The sequence below is a fragment of the Rhipicephalus microplus genome, chromosome 8, assembly GCF_043290135.1.
Source record: "Rhipicephalus microplus isolate Deutch F79 chromosome 8, USDA_Rmic, whole genome shotgun sequence".
NCBI lineage: Eukaryota > Metazoa > Arthropoda > Arachnida > Ixodida > Ixodidae > Rhipicephalus > Rhipicephalus microplus.
The window spans coordinates 15,777,188-15,797,736 of record NC_134707.1 but is presented as its reverse complement, the minus strand read 5'-3'; the positions used below and the strand labels follow the sequence as shown (position 1 = coordinate 15,797,736).

Sequence of the window (20,549 nt, the reverse complement as noted above, 5' to 3'; positions counted from 1 at the left end):
TAGATGCGATGAGTTACATGTGAAATACAATTTTTTTGTGTACAGAATCGTCTACTAGTCTGTCATCTTCTGTCACAGCTCTGTGCATTCACAACGTTCTGTTTGTTGTTTGTATTGCTCTGTGTGTAGCGCTCTGTACGTCCTTATTCACTGGCTTCGTATTTTACCACCAAACAATTTCAAGAGGATGGCATTACCGACTAGCTGAAACTCAGACCCTGGCAATTTCACATTTTTGTTTCTGGAGCCTGGGCTCATTGTTGTCACCCATCCAACACGGCCCGTGTGGATCACGCTGCTAGCCCCGTACATGCGATCTTTGGTGGAGGCAGCACAGTACACAGAATTCTACAGATGGTAATGTTTTTTTAAGTGTGTACCTCTGTTTATTGCTACATGATGTTTCATTCCTCAGTACATTTTCTACGGCACGTTGACAATAAAAAAGTGTAAGCAGACATGTAGAATAGCCCTAGGCTTCACAGTCGACCTCCACGTGCACGTCCTAGTCGGGGTCGTACTCTTTGACGATTTTCGGCAAACGCGAAATTCAGACCGCTACTTTCAGCGTCTGTGTACGTCTTTAGCTCAGGAACGTCACACTTGGGAATGGCGAGCCTGTAATGTGTGTTGCCACTGGAAAATGTGTACGTGCCGAGTGTGTGGCTCGCATGTGCCTAGTGTGTGTGACTCGGTTGTCGACGCGGGTCGTAAATTGAATCCGGGCCCCTATTTATGCCTCCCTGCCTGCTTTTTTTTTTCTCATTCCAAAATGGAATTGCTAAGAAAAGGCACGCGGAAAGGAACACGTCCCGAAACGGGCTCAAGTCCACTTTTATGATGCACGTGACCTACATCTCGTTAGTCGCAAGCAGGCTTCACGTTTGAGGATCTGGGTTATTCCTTCACGTTGCCGTTGTCGTGGCGCTAGGCGGTGCCGCACTCCGGTGCCAAGAGGGCTTGCCTTTTTTCGTAACTGTGGTCGTTCAACAGAGTCGTATATTTCCGCCACGTGCCGATATATCCGGTATAAAAATAGGGATAACATTCACATTACTTTCGCCGTGAGGCTTTTGTCATCGCGCATTCACGTCATGTTTTTTTTTGTCGGAAGCTTCCTCTGATATTTGGGGTTGGACAGAAAACTGGCATGGCGTCATTCGGGTATATAACCTACAAGGTTGGAAAAAACATTCCTACGAATATGTACATCGCATTGTGATTGATCCTTAGCAGTGCATGATCTTCTTTCAGTCGAGACTGCGATTGGCTTTTGGCTAATTGTCGGATGGAAAACTTCGCCTGCCAGATACATGAGTTTACGTAGCAAGATTAGCTTGACTAATTCTTTAAGAATGTTTTAGTTGCATGGATGATGTAAGTTGCGTACATATTAAAATATAGTTGGAGAAAAAAATCTATGTATTAGAAGAGTGGAAACCTTCGCCGAAGAAATAGCTCACTTCATGCACATTCCTTTCCCATATATGGCACTTAATAAAGGAAACAATTTTGTAACTGCGTTCCATCAAACTTTTAGAACATATCTGGTACGCACGTTACATTCAATGCATCAAAATACATTATATCATAGGTCTCTGTCAGCAGGAGCTCCGTGGATACGTTACCTACCGTTCACTGCCAGTTGGACGTTTCTATCTGGTGATTGCGCCGGTAACATTACATTGCAAAACCAGTCCTCACTTTTCTCTATTTAACACTGCCCAACTCGGCTATATTTCAACTTTACCAATTGTCGATCTACAACCTTTTGACGGGATGTAAAAGAAAAAAATATTGAATGTTTTCAACCTGGCGGAAGCGCAACGAAGACCATAGAACATTTTCGAACTACAGGCTTTACGGATATTCCCTTCAGGCGGGTTTCGAATCCAGGCGCAGCCGAACAAAGCGGGCCTTTCACCACTGTGGGTGTCGACATGGTATTTTCGGTGTGAACTGGTCGAGAGATAAGGGTTATCGCGCAACAAAACGTCCCCAACCCACATCAGGTGAACCAAGGGCAAACGGCACCGCAGTGGAATGGTTTTCGGTGCTTTGAATCGGGAAACGACTTTCCCACCCGTAGGCACGATTCGAGAGATGAAAGAAACGAGAAAAGAACATAGCGGAGACTCAATGGACCGTAACAGTGCGGAAAAGGGCGGTCGGGAACGCCAGTGCCAGGGATGGTGCGTCTGCGTTCATGTCATTCGCAGGGCACGGTCTGCTTTCATAGCGCCGGAAGCGCCACCTAGGCACCCAGCACTTCGCTGTCATGAAAATGCGGCCCCCGATTTCGCGTCTGAACCGAGATAGGCGGCCCTGTTGCCGCGTCCTGGATTCATTCCTTCTGAATCCCTCGTTGAGTTCCAGAGATGATGGTCTCCTTTCCTTTTCACCTTTTCTTTATATACCGTAAAGGTCTCTTGCTTCCCAATTTAGTATATTATGTGTGTGCACATGTTTGCGGTCATTTTTTTTTTCTTCTGGTGCATGCACTTTTTGTGAGCTCGCCAGTGACAACGTTGAGGCTGGAGGTCGGTGATAAGAGGCACTGTTATCATACTTTTTTTTTCTTTCTCCTCGCGAGCTCCATGGTACGAAAGGTCTCATCAGTCTTCGCCAAGCTAGTATACGCTCTATGTGGCACGGTTCTCATTAAACTCGGTGCTGTTTTCTTAAGTTGAAGCTCCCCCTTTTGTTTGCTACTCTTCTTGGTTCCTACCCATAAAGAATAACTGACAATATGGCCACTTCAAGTTTTTTTCCTCCCTTTTGCTGCGTTTGGCGCATCGTTATTACTTATCTGATAAACCGCAGGCAACGTCTCCGTCCTGTTTATGACGTGTCCCGACGCGGGCACTCGGTAAATTATCAAGCTGCGACCAACCATGCGTGAGAAAAACCCTGGCTATCTCTCTCTGACAATTTTCGTGAGGAAGATATAGCAATTCATTTGTTGGTTCATGGCTTGCGTAGTTTTTTCTCTCGTGTTACCATCTTCTCGCGCTAATATTACCACAAGGGCCATCCAATTAGCCAAGTTTTCTATACTATTTTTCTATTGCGTGTTGTGTGTGTTATTCACGTTTCATCGTTAGTGTAGGCATATAATTCGAGTTATCAAAAAAAGGGAAGGGGAAAACCTTTCAACGCGCTGCGCCTGACCCTTATCTTCGGTCTTCTCGCGACACTGAAAGGTTGGTCTGCCATCGTGACTCTATTTTTGGAGCTGAGCCATTTCCCAACTGTGATCGCGAGTCATCAGGCGCGACGTCGGGGGTGAAATATGATATCGCTTCTCGTGTGGACACCCGGTGAATAGATTGCGTTGTCTCGCAATGATGGTGACATCCCACGTCCTGCTGTTCTCTACGTATCGGGTGTTTATCCGTCTCTGAAAGTTCGGTGTTTACTGCGCAAATCGATTAACGTGCGTTGAAAGCCCGGTTGATATCCGCCTCTGACACATCCCTTTCGCAGTTCTCACTGACACACCAACTTGCGTTACGGTACAAAACTTTAGGTGTGAGGATACGAGCCTTAGTTTGCGTGTGTCCATGGTTGTATGCTGGTGTGTCTGCAGGGGTGTCATTTGCTTGGTCGTTATTGGTTTGTGCAAACATGATATTTCAGTGTTGGTATGACGCCAGGAAGGGTCGACTGGTCTCCAAGAAGCGGTTTGCGTGCGGAAAGCGGTTAAAATTGCTGTCATGATTATTAGATGGCGTGTAAGGCAACAGCCAAGAAAGCACTTCTTTTAAAATACGTCCGAGCTCTCACTGTGGATAGAAATAAGTGCACTATAGTTGCAGCTTTTTCTATGCAGTGCACTGTAAGCTATCTGTCAATGCCTTCTGGCTGTCCTCGCCAATCAGTTTTCGCTTGTCGTGCTGGGCTGTACTGGAGAGAGCGTGTAGTGGGGGAGAAAGGGACTGGATATTCTTAGTAAGACCGGACTGCTTGAAGTATTCCCACGTGTAATAGTGCAAGTTTTAGCACCCTTCACAGAAAAAAAAAACAGTCGGCCTACTACTACGTTACGTAAAAAGTGTGAGGGATTACAAGCTTTGGAAACTATATTCATCTGGAGTAAGCGCCAAGTGGGAGCATCTTCATGGGTTTTTTATAGATACAAAGAATCGCTTAAATGAAATGTTGATGTTAGCCAAGATATTCGAAGGACTTTCTGCTGCAGGTGCTGATACACACTGAAAAACACATAATGGCACATGGAGACATTCGCCATGCGAGAAATTACGCTCTTAAAAAAAAGCTTCGTTAGGGTTCGCGGCTCGCAATCAGGTCAACAGCTCTTTCGTGGCACTTAACTCACAGATGGTGCTTTACCACAGACCTACAGTATACCGCTGTCCTAATATCGAGTCACGTAGAAGCTGTAATGCTCTATTGAGAGGCTGTATGTGTGTTGCGCATCACCTGCAGACACACAGAAAACATCTTCTGCCAGGTTGTATTAAATTCTAAAGGAAGAGTCAGACAGTTTAATCAGCTGGTGGTGATGTGCGGAATGGGTGAAAACTCACGCCTGTGTCAATTTGAATTGAATTGACTTCTGGAACATTATAAACAATGTTGCGCGAGACCAGTGAAGAGAAATCTCATGAACACAAGTGCATAGCGCTCTGGCCCCCCTACACACACGTCAGCATAACGGTTTTTGCAAAAAAAAAATTGAAGTTATCGTGCTGTGAATTGTGCCTACATGGCCCACGTGCAGTAACGTGGCATAATCATTTCTATCATTTTTATCACTTTTTTTTAATATCAATGCGTTGTATTTTTGAAATGTTGCCGTTTTGTGAACCGTTATATGATATTTGTTTCTCAGTTCTGTATGAGCAGATGTTTGTCATCATAGTTTTTTTGTACGTGTACGCGTAAACCACTACGGTTGTGTAAGTACTGGCGTTTTACTTTGATGCACTAGTTCTTGATGGTGTAGCTCTACGTGACGTGTTTCCCTTCCTGTTGTATCTTCATATTTGTTTCCTTTTTGTATCACCCACCCCTGCCTAAGGCCTCATGTGTGAAGCTGGCAGCACTTCTGAAATAAATAAATAATAATAATACAGGAATGTAGCGTGCTCGCAAATTCCGCGCGCATGTGCGGGCAGGCTACATTGCACAGAGTTTAAAATCTACGCAGTCCCACCTGCGTTATTTCGGGACAGTCGGCAAGGCTTGCGGTACCCATTGGATTGGGCGAGCTCTTGCCTTACCCGTACATTCTCTGTGACCTTCAAAACCAATTTAGATGGGGCGGATGTCAAAACTAGTCGTCTGCGTAATTGTCGAACAAGCGAAGAGCCAGAATTAAATTGTCGCAACCTGCCACGTATGTCGGCGGGTTATTACTGTTTCTGTCAGGAAATCGGATCGAGAAGTTCGAAAAGACATCGCGAGAAAATCGAATCTCCCTCCTGCTCGAACATTCTCATTACCTTGCGGAATTCATCTCTCCAAGGTTTTATGTTCTTTTATCGACATGTGTCTAAGATGGGCTCACGTTGACGTTTGTAACTTTTTTCGTCTGCAGAAACTTAGACAATAGGTTTTAGATTGGGCAGTGTCAGAGATTCTGTAGTGACGTTTTCATACCACCCCCGGTATGAAATTGTACGTGAAGAAACTGGTTAAACTGTACTCTAAACGTAACACATTACAGTGCAAACGAAAAAAGTCTTCATAAAAAAAGCCTGAAAAAAGCTTTCTAAAAAGCGCGTACGCAATACACCACGGTTCTTCAAGAACAATACAAAACCTTTGCAAAAATATTAAGCTTGTGTATTTTTTTTAGTGTGTAGCGTAATTGTGGTTTTGAGACAGATTCACAACAAGTTTACCACCACGTTGTTCAGTCCATTTGCGATCATTTCAAAACTGTAGAAGTCTCAGGGCTTCAAGACAATATAACACGTCTCTTATTCGAATAGAATGAGTGCATACGTCCTTTATATGAATATATCTGCATACGTGTTCCAATAACTGCAAACGTCTTCTTTCAGGACTGCATACGTTTCCCCTATGCTGGTCACATATATTCCACGAATAGCACACAAAAATACAAAATAATTAGAAAGACGTACGTTAGAATGTATCAGTAGGAAGGACTAATGCGGTGAAATTCTGACTGAACATGATCGCAAATTGAGAGTGGTTCGCCATTGCCAGTTGATGGTTTTTTTTTCTCACCAGATCAATAAATGTCGCCTGATGTAGCTCGCTAAACTATTATGTGCACATTACTTGCTCCAAGCGAACTTAGTGAAAATGGTGAATTTGATTGACGTCATGCTGCTTTCCCGAATTACAAGAATTCATTCTGTAGCACCTAGTTTACCTATCGTAACGCAAAAGCTAACAAATAAAGAAAGAAGTGGCGTAGCTTGCGCCGCAGTAGCAATGGTAAGGAGCGACGTAGGAGATTATTGGCACGTGTGTAGTTCGGGCATTTGAGGTTTTGTTTTTTTCAAATATCAGCAATTTTCTCTTTATTTTCGTTCCAATTACTTCGGTCTCGCTTGTACTTGCTCTTTGTCTTTTGCTTTCTCTGTTTATTTATTTATTTATTTCATTCGAATGGTTTATTTTTCATTTTTTTCTGTATTTTTATCTATATTTTTATATTTTTTTTCTTTTTATCATTCTTAATACGCTGTGCTTTAATCTCTCACGAACTAATTCCTTTCCTATTAGTGATCGCATCTCTCCTCATCCTGTTCACTTCTCTTTCCCCCCCGCTTGCTATTCTACACTGTACAACTCTATTATTTGGTGCGCTAGCGTCTCTGTGTTGACGACGGTTGAGGACGCTCGCCTTCGGATCGAGGCTTCGTGGTTTTGAATCGTCAACAATTTCTTTTTCTTTATTGAATGTCTTCTCTCGCTTTCATATATATATATAACGGCAAGTTATCTTCTCCCCCACTTTTCTTCATTCTTACATTACAATTTGGTCCAATAGCTTCCCCTATACTTTCCTTCGCATTATTGTCTGTTAGATTTCAATATTATTGCGTAAAATCACGGAAAAAGGAGCCCTTAGGTATACACTTCTTTAATATATATATATATATATATATATATATATATATATATATATATATATATATATATATATATATATATTCTCACTCATCGGGCTTATTAGGAGCCCATGCCGGAACAATCGGCGCACGTGTTCTAGTTGCGAAACAGCAGAGGATGAAGCTGCAGAAGAGCATGTAGAGAGAGCGCGTGCACGTTCTTGACGTTGATCATTTCTCTTTCCTACAGCAAAATGGCGGTGATCCTAAACAGTTATCCCACTATAGACACTTCCCTATGTTTCGCCGGTTGCGTGTAGCAAACCGAGAAAGGCTAATGACGATAGCTTTGTACCGTTTGAAAAGTGCTTGGAATTTGCCCGCGATTCATTCTGTATATGCTTCGGCGCATCCATGCTGAGTAACTGCAATTAGTGCTCAACACTATGTTGTATAATAATAAAAGGTCCGTTCACATGTCAACGCCAAGATACGACTCAGAGGAATGCCGTAAGGGGTGTTTAGAAAAAAATGTTCACTGATTCAGAGTACTAAGAGAGAGCTGAAAGGCGTCATAAAAAATTTTTAGCAGAAGGTCGTTAACAATATAAAGAACTAGGCACTCTATGACAGGAACGCGTAAAGCCGTCTAGTGGTCTTCACGCTTGATGAGGCCATGTTTGCAGAAATTATGCTGTGAACGAGTGCGGGACGTTGCATGAAGCTAGGGATACATCCTTAGGGTAGCATCAGCATCACTGCGACGCAACAACCTACCAGTGTCAGCTTTTTTTTGACAGCAGTAGTTTTTCAACATGCACACAAGTATAAGTGCATAGGATCTTTCGGTCCCGTGCCCATCTAAACGCTGCCACCGGAGCTGGAACTCCGAGCCATGTTATTAGGCTTAGCAGTCCAGATTTTTTGACATTTGCGACAGTTGGGACAACCTAGTGCCTTTTAACTTTGCCCTATAAATAAAAACACAGGATTTCCCTCTTATGCCGCATCTCAAAGCGGTCACTGGGGTGGGAAATCGACAGCGCGTTGTCTTCGAGTTTAGCAGTCACACACTTGAGGCGCGAAGCTGCCATGGCCTGCAGAGGAGTAGGTCGAAAACCTTTTTGAAGTAGAGGCAAAGGGCTTTCGCCATTAAATTATGCATGATGATGTGTGTTTGTGTGCATGCGTTCATACACATGCAAAATTTTCAAATTTAAGGGGAGAAGTTTCAACCCCTAGACCCCCTCCTCCTGGGTATGCCATTCACGGCGGACGCTGCACTGTCACACCTCTTCCTTTAGGCGCAAGAGCAAAAAGATTCCTTCGGAAGAATCAAAGGCATAAGACAAAGGGCCACCCCAGCGTCTTTGACGGAGACATCATGAAAGCAGCGACAGTGCCAAATACGCCACCATTACTCACAATCCACTCTTATTACTAAGCTCTGAAGCGTTGCACTATCCCTCTCCCTTTTCTGTCTCACTCACCCCTTTTCCTTTTCATTCTCGTGCTGACGTCACAACCATCTATGCCAGCCGGCGCATCCTTAATGAGCCGGTTGCACCTCCTTTGTGGTTTTCCAGGCGCACCGTAATTTTAACAATAGTAACACTTTATTAAAAAAATCAATACAAGAATGCCCTAGGTAGCTCTAGTGGTGGTTGCAGGGACTTGCTTTTATTTTGTTTACTCATTTCAGTGAAGTGTACAACGTAGGCTAGAGCGTTATATCTGAAATACTCACGCAGACTTGCATTAAAGACAGTGCGCACATGAGACGGAATATCGATTTTCTTAAACGAAACAAACTATGTATTAGGCTACAAGTGACTTCTTAAGCGGTTTCTAATAAACTGTGCATTGGGAGACATTTACCACAGGCCGCAATCAAATTTTAGAACCATACAATATTGATTGCGCATGCTGTAAATGTAATCAAGACAACGCTTAAACTTGAGGCTCTTTAATCACGCTTTTATTTCTCTTGTTTCAATTAGTGGCGAGAACAACGCGTAAATATATCATAATGAGCGCGGTCACACCGAGTAAAGCATTTGATTAACACTGACGTCAAAGTTCAATCCTTCACTTCCCTCCTAGACTTCAGACTAAGTCCTTGTCGCTTTATTTACCTTTCTTTCACCTTAAATACGAATCAAAATGACGGCGTTAGAGGTGCTCTTATTTTTTGTTAGGCAGTAAGCTATGAAGATAATTAAGCCAGGTGAGGCACTTAGTAAAGCAATTGTGTGATAAAACAAAAATTCTCCAAGAACCAGATATTGGGAAAACAACGAAAAAAAAAATAAGAATGAAATGACTTGCATGCCACGAAATAATTCTAGAATGCTGTGTGAAGCTTTATTAAAACCTCAGTTCGCATTCCATTTTTCTTGACGTGTTATGCTCGACTGCGACTTGAACAAAAGAATGGCTCGAGGTTCAGACTCGCAGAAAGCCCGGGATCGACAAAGTGGAACTGAGTTTACAGAGATGTGATTCAGTTAAAGATTGAACAAAGCAGGCGCAGATGGGAAGGATTTCACTGCATTTTTCAACCCTTCAGTCCGACTTTAGCATTAGCTAACATCCGGGTAGCAGGAAACGAAAAGTCTTAACTCATTTTCACTCAAAACTTTGAGTTTCTTACGCAAAACTGAAATTGAAAGTAAACACGATGGTGCGACTAAGAAAAACGAGTGACTTCAACTTGAGCTTCCGCTTTGGCTTGTGCCGTTAAATGCTTCGACGCGCGTTGAATTGGCTCGCTTGAGAGCAAGCGTAGCTCACGGTTGACTGTAGTGAAGCGATGCGAAAATGAATAACACGAAAAAAAGTTTTTCTCTTCGACCTTAACAATTTGGTTCTTTGAGCTAGGACTCGCGCAAAGACCGGAACGAGTGAAAAACATCTCACGGAAACGTCGTGCGCGTGACATTTGCATGTTATTAAAAATATATGCACTGCTACCGTCTCTCCAAGCGATTTGAGGATGTTTATGCGCAGCAGCAAGGAGGCCATGAATTTTTTCCTTTGTTGTTTGCGTGGGCTGTTTACTTGATCTCGAGCTGCTTCAAGAGAATAAAAAAAGAAATATAAGGAACGAGCGTAAGTTTGTGCAGTTTCCAGTGCATGTCGGCTTTTTGGAAGTGTATACTCTCACTCGCAGGATATCCCGTAACGTTGTGCGTTCCGCCTGACGGCATGTTGCTTACACGGAAGCGAATGCAGCTGATGGCAAGACAGAGTTTGGCCTGAGCAAGCAACATCTGGCGTTCAGGAAACAAACAAAAACAAACAAGGGAGCCTGAAAACTTTAAGAGTGTGTGAAGTCACTGCCTATTTGTCAGGAAAGTTTGAGGAATTCGCCGAACGTTTTTTTTTTCTTCATCCTTTTCACCATTGGTGATAACAGAGCAACATTCAAGAAATGAATAACACATACGCAGCGCCGCGCTGTCAGCGATTCTCTAGGCACAGCTCAATCGCGGTGTTCTGCGAGACAATCGAAGAACCGTGCCACAGAATGACAGGTATTCGCTCACCAAATCGCGCCAAATGCAACGACGCGGCACTAGAAGCGATGACAGTCGAAGAGACCCGATTTTCTCTGTACAAGGGAGTTTGAAAAACGCGTACACTTATCTGGACATGAAAATCAATGACGTGTTTGCAATAATGACACTGTGTTTTTTATCTGTTTGTTTTAAATGAATGTCATCAGGCATGTTCTGCGGGTCTTGACACCCTTCCAATACGATGACACACACACACACACACACACAAACACACGCACACACGCACACACGCACACACACACACGCACACTCACACACACGCACGCACACACACGCACACACACATGCACACACGCACACACACATGCACGCACGCACGCACACACACACGCACACACACACACACAAACGATTGTCGGTAAACAGCCTGACACTTTTTTTGCTCTGTAGAAAGATGTAGCTTTATACACATTGTTCATTTGTCCACGCAATCTTGGCTGGCCACAAATGGGCCTCACAATGTTCTTCAATGCAAAAGTCACCTGATCACACAGGTCTGCGTATTCCTGACGTCTCTTCGAAAGTCGCTGTTTTCGCTAGGAGGCGCTTTCGGCTCCTTGAGGCCCTCTTCTGAAAACGCCCCAAATAAAACTAGGAAACATAAACCCATGAATATGAAAAACAAAAATTAAAGGAAACCTACAAGCTTGCTGCATAATAATACATTTTAGATGAGCTTCAGAGAGCGTCAAATCAAGATAGCAAAGGAATAGGCACGTCTTGATTGATTTGTGGGGTTTAGCGTCCCAAAACCACGATATGACTATGTGAGACGCCGTAGTGGAGGGCTCCAAAAATTTCGACCACCTGGGTTTCTTTAACGTGCATTCAAATCTGAGCACACGGGCCTACAGCATTTCCGCCTCCATGAATAGGCACGTCTATAATCATTGGACTACCAACCTCATACTGCCCGTGCAAAACGAAATAATAATATAGTGTTTTGTTTATCGGCAAGAAGGAAGACCAAAGTAAGAAATAACACCATCGATCCATTCAGTTTTAAAGACAATAGTCTTTCTTGGGGACCTTCGACGAAAAAATTTTGGTCTGTCTGTCTGTCTGTCTGTCTGTCTATCTGTCTGTTTATCTGTCTGCCTGTACACTTGCCTGTTTGTCCGCCCTAACAATTTCTCAAACGGCATTAAACATCAAACCCCGTCCGCAGCGCCCACCAATATTGCTCAAGGTTTAGCGTTCATAGTTGTGCGATTGTCAATTAAAAAGCAATTATTGCGCATGTCTAAGGCGCCACAACAACGCTTCGATGTTTCTATGTCTGCCTTTATACTAGAAGAGGCACACACAAGTAACTCTAAGGAATGTAGCGTTTATTTATGCTGCGCTGACAGTGCAACGCGATACTCAAAAAGGTGTTTCCAATGCTTTGCTACGACGTCATGGTGGCGGCACCTGCCCGTCACTTTGCGTTCTACACCTTATCATCTCCGAGACTGGCGTGAATCTTTCTCCGCGGGCAGCACGCCTTCGTTTTCGAAGATAGCTGCCAGATGGCACTTGTGTCTAACGTGCCTAGATGCGCTCGTTCGCCACCGCCACACGCTCGTGGCACTCTAACGAGCGCCTGCAGAATACCATTCACCGATTTTCTTGCGCAGAACATCAAATAAACATTTTGTTCACTCTCTCCAGATGCAAGACTATCGTCTTTCGACGACGTTTACAGTGTAACAGGTAGATTCGGGCCAAGTTTTGAGCTTGGGTGCCTCGCTGTCGTATAGGGGACCTTTCTATAGAAAAAGTGGCACTTGCGTACGCAGTCGGGTCACGTGGACTGTTGTGACGTCAAAAGGAGGGAGCAGTATAGTTCTAAGAAGGCAAAATCGTGGATGGAAGGGGCTCAGTCTTTCTCAAGAACATTTCGCGTCTTTATTGTTACGAGACATTTTGATGTCGATTTGAGGAGCAACAACTTTTCAAGTACTCTACATCCACAGGCAACTCTATGCTTCGTATAAAAAGGCTTTTACGCGCTTTTTCAAACCGATGTTGTCTACATACAAAGCTCAACTATCCTGCGTGTATTTCTTTTGTTTGAATGTGGGATGTACTTGTGCTTCCTTGCAACAAAATCACTATCATGTAGATAGGCCTATGCCCTCAGTTGTCATAAAGTAGAATTAATTAAGCGTTAAAGAAGCTGAGTGCACGAGGCACATATTGTCACATGGTAATGATTGTCATCAATAATCTGACCGTTCTTTAAACGCGTCGTCTAGTATAAACAGTTATTGACCAATTCCAGGCCTAGTGCTGGTGGTCGTGTTACCTCTAGAACAAACTAGACTACTTGCGTCATAGGTGGACTTGCATAAATTGTCAAAAATAATCTAAAAGATTTGAAAACATTGTGGCGGCGGCCTGAAATTTTCAGTGGTAATAACAGCTTTCACGTGCACGAGTTCAGCACAGAAATTTTCGACACCGCAGCTTGTGACCACTGCGGCCATGATAAAACGATTGAGCATATTCTGTGCGTCTGTCCACGGTACCTGCTGTTCGCAGATGCAGTCGCTTTGCAACACGCTCAATAAATTTGAGGACCATACTCTTTCGGAAGAAAGAGTGTGGCACCTTTTACAAGATTTCGTGTCCTAGACGAAGGTCACATTCCTTACTACGCTTTTTCCGTTCGAATTGTCCACCAAAGCGATTGATTGGAACATCCTGTATGTTTGTGCATGCGTGTTTTTTTCTCTCTCTCTGTCTGTCCTCTTTTTGACTCTAATCCCTCTCCGCTGTACAAGGTAGCGAACCGGTTATTACTACAAGGTTCACCTTCCGACCTCTTTCTTTCCATATAGTTTTCTCTCTCTCTCTTTTGCGGATAAAACGGCAAAATAAATTAGTCTGCGAGGCAGTATACCACTCTTTATTGGACAACTTGATGCGGTCCACACGGTTGGACATTTTTATTTTGTTCACACCACATACTGACAGAAAAAAGATTGGTGCTTCCTCAGTTCCAACAATCCTGTATCCATTTCTTGTTCATGACCCTGTGCTCCACAGTTCATTAAAAAAACTAGTATTATTCAACCTAATGAAATGAGAAACAGGGAGTGCTAGCATGTTCACCATGCCAATAATACATTTCGGCTGAACCCACAGAACACAGCAACATCACTTTGTTTCTCAGTTGTTACGACACAGGAATTTGGATCTGGGTCACTCATGCCTTTCCTTCATTTTATCTGTCTTAGTCCGGAAATGTCTTTTCGCCACACTGAACTAAATTGTGCGGACGCCTGCAAACTTGATTTCGCTAGCCTTAATGGCCTTCGCCATCCACGCCGGGAGGTCTCAGCGAAGAAACCGCGTTCAGCAAAAAACAAGGCGTAAATACAAAAAAAAACAGTGGCAGAAGGAAAGAGTGAAGGAAAGAAGGAAGCAAGAATACGAGCTAATTAGAATGACGAACAGGGAAGTGGCTAACTCGAAGACGTCACAAACTTCCTTTGCTCGAAATAAATAAACGTAAACGCGCAGTTGTGCTGCACACTCCGAATGCTGTATCCAGAAGATTGAACTCAGCGGGGAATCCAATAAGCCAATAAGCGTTCCTTTTATTCTGGGCCAGCGAAGAATTAAAACGAATTGCCGGAGCGACCAGGCAAAGCAGTACAGAAGCCTCCCGGGCCTGGTGACTAGCCCCTAATTACGCACGCAATTTGCATTGCTTAGCTTGGCAGGCGGTCTGCTGAATGGCGCTTTTGTCTTCCGCGTGACAGTAGCACATTTTGTGGCTTCTGTGAACGCCACTTATTTCACGCCCCAGAAAAATCTACGGTGTTGAAAAAAGAACCGAGACGGAAAAGATATCATACTTTCCGTGTTAAGACGAAAGAATCATATATCTAATCAAATGCACAAATTGACCATCATTGTGAATACGAGTGATGCAAGAAACCCTTATCAAGTGGTGACGTCCCTATATGACGTCATTTCGGCGGCCGAGATCGTGCTACGTCGTGGTGACTTCACCGTGATGTCAGTATGACGTCATTTGACTCGTAGACATCAAACGTTTATTTAGGTACCACGTGCGGTGAAAACAAAGAATTGAAAAGCAATTTGTGTATGGTATACACTAACAGCAGCTTCGCAGGGGCTTTGAGGGTGGATCAGTACTTTCACTGCGAAGGAACAGAAGATGACAGCAGATTGACAGAAAAGAAAAGTAAACTGGCATAACAAGAAGCGGAGCTAGTAGGAAAGTACTCATTCTGTAAGACGGGGCTGGAAATGCAGCCAAAAGAAATCAATCAAGGCACCACTAACACCGACCTAAAGACTAAGATTTTTTTTTGCCTCCGACTTTTTCATAGAAAAATGCATAGGATATTCTGGCCGACGACGCGAAGGAATACAAAAACAGTTAGGGCCGGGCGGCTAGCCCTAATTACGAGTGCAATTTGCATTCGTTATCTAGGGGGCCGGATGGGCCGCAGAACGGCGCCTTTTTCTTTCGTGTGACAACGGCACATTTCGCGGCTCTTGTGAAAGGCACTCAGCCTATCAAAGATGAAAATCCGTGCAATCGAAAAGAACCTCAGCCCGAACAGATTTTGCAGTTTCGGGTAAATTGTTCTCGGAAAATGTCCTAGGTGTGGATGTTGTATGTTTGAGGTTTTAATTTCCTAAAATAGTGCATTGTTTTCTGATACGACTTGAGGCCTTCCTTTTCCTCAACAGTGGGGGACGCCTACGCAAATAAAGAAACCCAGTACAACTGCTTTAAAGAAATCTGTCTGCTGATCTTATTAATTACCATGTTTACGGCAGCACATTGAATAATGCAAATTTTTAAAAACAAAAAATTGAAGGTGTTTCAACATTTGTAGTGTATCTGTTAGAAACTTCATACCGTAAACAATTGTAGTTTTACACCAAAAGAACTGGTTAACTTTCAATGCCAGGATGTTCACTGTTATGGCAGAAGACACTCTTGAAGCCGTAGCTTTTTCCACGCAATAACAATGTCGTAGCTCTACGCCGAACAAATAAATCGTGCGTTTGAAGTTTTAATACTGCAACAGCAAAATCGCTAGCGTATGGGCGCCCTCGAACCGTAAATAATAACCCAACCGACCAAATACCGATCACAGTAAACGTTATTACTTATCATTTTCCCCAACAAAATTTCTCTGGGAAGTGGGAACCGCTGAGGCCCGCTGCAGAATGCGGCAGTTGAGATGTTTATACGGCATCCATCCCGTATAGGTCCGTTCTGTAAGTTTTACGGGTTTTCAAACAGTATGCGCCTCAGCGAGACGTCGTGGGTTCAGTTGCTGCTCTCTATGCCCTAACATGAAGCTTACCATTCTTTTGGGAATTGTAGCAACAATGACATGCTTGGTGTCGCTAGTAGTGCTGATGTTTTTTCGCTTGCGTGTGTTTTTGCAGGGCGGTCACTTCACACTCAGTGAAATCTCAGCACTCCACACCTTCCTCGAAGCAGAATGCAGTCGCAGCTGGTCGCCCTCACCTTAGTAGTCATTTTCCTCGTGGGGACAGTGCTTTCTGTGCCCTACAACAACTACGGTAAGAACATCCCTGTACCGCATCCACAACAAATTTCTTACGTTAAGTAATCATTCATAAAAAAAGAATAAAACACGGTAGATTTCACGCATTGTGGGAATCTGTTTCATGACAAGCCGCCAGTGAATCTACGCAGCATTTTCAGGCTTTGAGTGAGCGTTACGAATCGACACTCTGTTTGTAAATGAAGTATACTTATGTGCGCAGTAGGCGAGCGCATGATGAAGGAGTGCAAGGAAGGCGACAACGCCTAAGAGGATACCCAGTCAGCCTTACACATTGACATAATAGGGAGGAGTGTTCTGCAAGATGAAAGGGGTTGGCAAAGTCAGCCCGATATACTGACATAACTGGAAGGGGATTGCTGTACAAAACACCCTTTTCTCCGTAAGGGGCGCCTATGCGTGCGCATACTAGGCGCGCCGAGTAAGCTAGTCTTTAAAAGGAAACTTGTCGTCTAACGTGATGTCATCACTAATCATAGACCACAGACGTTCGTTTTATTGAAACGAAGCGCGTACTTCGGGGAGATTCACAATACGAGTTGCCCAGTTCAGGAGCCTTATGCTAACGAATATGCTACCTGCGATATTCTGAAACTTCACTTAGCTGTCTGGCAGTGGCACTACAGCATGCGCGCATCGAAGCGCCTTCGTTGGCTTTAACCTTGCAAACTTTAGAAGGTGAAGATTTCGCACAGTTTGAGATGCATACTTGGTAGTGAAACACAATACACGGGATAAAAAAGTGATATAGACGATACGGGCGCCCTTCACCTCTGTCTGGCCTTTCTGTCTCGCCTACGTCGTTTCCCTTTACCTATTTCACCCCGTGTTTCACCACGCTGTGTTAGCAGCTCTCGGAGGCAACGTAGAAGGAAGAGCGTGTTTCAGTTCCGCTCCATCAGGTGCCGCTACATTCTTAGCCGCTTACCAGGAAGCCCTAAACTCTCTCCATATTAATATTCAAGGAACTTTGATTATTCGGCGAAGAGGTAATTTCCCTAAGTAAATTACGCTCTCATGCCATATGTGTTTAGCATGATTCTAAACCTGAACTAAAGCTCTTGATTTTAAAACAAATGTTTGTAAAAGAAGCCTTTTGCATAATGTACGGCCAACCCGAGTTATTCGGTGCTCACTTCACTAAAGAATACCGCTGTGTCACCTATGACAGAACACTGCAGGCCGTTAGCAGTAAACAGTAAAGTATACAATTGTGCATTCATCCCTATGTCTCTTGCCTAAGGCAGTAACCTTCGAGTGCTTACGAATATTAGAACCAAACCATCGAGGCAGGAACTCCGTCACAGAATTTATTTTGTTTCGACCTTTCGTGAGAGTCCTTACACAATCTGGCGTGCTATGCTAGGACAGTGGCTTCGTTAGGGATTGAGGTGGTTAAATTCGAATTGAACATGCCATTAACTTATCCAAATTGAATGCGAAAAACATATCACATATGGTGGTAGCGAAGCGGCGCCCATACATAACGACATTCAATAATTATTTATAGCTACAAAAGCTTTGCGCGTAAAAGCACCAAGTGTTTATGCGGCTCGAAATAGGGGAGAGCTGAGAAAAATTTTACCACCTGGGGTTTCTCAACGTACGCCTGAATCTCGGCACACTAGCTTCTAGAATTTTTACATACATTGAAAATGTAACTGCCAAAAGCAGGATTGAACCAGCGACATTCGGTTCAGCAGCCAAGCATCTTAGCCACTGTGTTACCATGGCTATCTACAATGCTGAATGAAATCAGCCTTACTAACTATAATATTATTCGAGTTATGTGCAGCGACTTAACAATGATACTGATTGGAGAAGGAGCAATGTTACTTCTATAAATGACTGCTCCGAGGAATGATCGTATATGTTATTGGGAAAGACGCATCGACAAGAGCAATTCGATCCGCGTGTACTGACTGTGTACTCTGTGTTCCTTTTTTTTTACAGATGATCAGCTATTAGATGAATACAAGCAGCGGCTCGAGAACTACTTGATGTCTGCCGATAAGTGAGTACATTGATTCTGATTACAATTTTTCCGAATATAAACAATAATTCGTCGTTATAACACTCAGCAACAACAGTGCAGCGTAGCATCGTACGTTTGCATTTTGTCCTTGAGGATGAACGGAGCATATTGTTTATAGTAATTCATATATATGTGGTTTCTTTATGCATGGCTAAAATCGAAAATTGCCTCACTTTAATGAGTGCATTATCTATCTAACACGGGGTTTTTTGGCGGCGGCTAGCCTGAGAACCCCCAAAAAGTATGTGGAGACTGACAAGGAACCATCTTTCCTTGTCTAAGCCTGAGCCGCAACTACTGGTAGCCACTGCCCGCGTGACATGAGCTAGCCGCTATAATCATTGTCCTCCTCTAAGAGCACTCACCAGCGAGCGCCCCAATCGCACATATCGTTACAAGGCTTGTTTTTATTTACAACCTTCAAAATTGTCTGCGCTTGGTAATCCACTTTCTTTGCTTCAAACCCTTTAGTGAATTGTTTGCGGAGGTTCATTGAAGACGCCATAAACTTTCTTTGATCCTAAGTGCGCTAATTCATATAAAAAAAGCTGAAGAAAGCGCAATACATTGTTGCCCACAAATTTCAGGCACTAGTCGCTGAAAACGAATTGCAGAAGCTCTTTCGTTACGTGCCTCGATGCTAACAGGATCAGGTTATTGGTTCTGAAAATTTTCTGGAAGGTATATTGGTCACATGGTCGTCGACGAAGAAGTATGATACTTTATCTTAACGTATTTCAAAGGGCAAATGACATGAAATCTCCCTGAAAGCTGGAAAACAATACGAATACGATAGAACAATAATGGTTTCATGGTTTACTTATGCTAGAAACTTCAAAGTACAAGAAGGGGAGATAAAACTTTAGTTTGAAAGGTATCAAGTGAAGCTTCCGATAGAGATCATTAGTGTTTGTCTGATAACAGAAAACTTTCGTTACAGCTCGTAACAAATCAAAGCTTTTTTACGAACTGGTACAAAAGTCCAGTAAAAAAAAAGGTTTTCTTATGCACTTGATTGCTCTAAACACAATGGCTGAAGAGCAACTGCCTTGAATAAATTTCAATGATACTTTTAATGAGAGCAAAAATAATTGCCCGTTTCTTGTCTCTTTTTGTGAGAGCTTCCTAAAGTACATGAAGTATGGTAATGGAGATGCACGAGATGCATTTTTTGGCGCGGAATCTACTGAAGTACTACATATTTTTTAAACAGTAGATTTACACGTGTACGTCGTTTGGACATGCTGGACAAATGCCCGTGCAAGCTGATAAGGATAATTTTTATTGTAATTGAGCAGAGTTTCTCCCAGCATGAAAAGCTACGCTAATAAAAAAAAGCGACAACTAAGAATTTGCTCCGCTATTACAGCTAAATCCTTCTCATTGAAAGACTTTGTTTTCATTCGATGCTCAGGCGCAGCTGCATTCGGCGGGGGGCAACCTGCGATGGCCGACCCAACGACTGCTGCAACCAGTCGGCTTGCCGCTGCAATCTCTGGGGCACCAACTGTCGGTGCCAGAGGGCCGGCCTCTTTCAGTCGCTGGGCAAGAAGTGAGCAGGCCTGCCAGGCTAACAGCGGTCTCCATGGCGGCTCGTCGGCGAAATACCTACTTCGTCATTTTTGTTTGCTCCAGTGTGGATGTCAAAAGAAGAAGTGTCAGCTTTGTGTTGTCTTTACAGATGTCGCTCGCTGTTGTACTTCGTTGGTTGCGTAAAAGTAGCAGTCTAGTGCGTGTACCGGACGAACAAAAGATACGACGATAATTAAGGGCAAACTGATCAGTGATGAGTACTTTTTCTTTGGTGATTCCTGTACTGGCTATGTTTCGTCACTTTTAGCGTTCTAGCTCAGTTGAAAAAGGTAGCAGAACACGACGACATAAAAATCGGATGTCTTGTCGTCTTTTGGGACATCTTTTGCTGATGTGACCACATAGCTGGTTGAAAGATTCTTTTGGAAGTCTATGTGCCAACAGGCTTTTGTGGCACTACAAAATAATTTGTAAGGCACCATAGGAACGTTTCTCTTGTGACAGCACATTTTTCGCTGTACTAAGAAAATTTCTTTTCCTTGTTCAGGTCTCTATTCTAACAATATACACGTGACAGAATTGTTTCCGTTGTTAGGACAACAATTGTTTGTTGCCCAATGGACTAGGCTGACACCACATAAGGAAACTGAAATAATTACCGAAAAATCTGTAGTAACAGCAAGTTCTGTGGTCATTTTCAACTGGGAGATGTTAACGCCCCCCCCCTTAAACAAAATTGAAAGGGTTTAGTCTAAAAGGCAGTGGGCTGAGACTCCCG

The 20,549-nt window shown here is 43.4% G+C and overlaps 1 protein-coding gene across 1 annotated transcript in view; it reads left to right on the top strand.

The window, feature by feature from the left end:
* The window catches only part of LOC119164180 (xibalbin-1), an 87,935-nt gene extending 67,646 nt beyond the window's left edge, over positions 1-20,289 (top strand). The window contains exons 2-4 of the mRNA XM_075871170.1: positions 16,061-16,198; positions 18,157-18,217; positions 19,653-20,289. Coding sequence (XP_075727285.1) covers positions 16,117-16,198; positions 18,157-18,217; positions 19,653-19,794 — 285 coding nt within the window. The 5' untranslated portion in view covers positions 16,061-16,116 and the 3' untranslated portion in view covers positions 19,795-20,289. The remainder of the gene's footprint in view (positions 1-16,060; positions 16,199-18,156; positions 18,218-19,652) is intronic.
* The last annotated feature ends 260 nt before the right edge of the window (positions 20,290-20,549 follow it).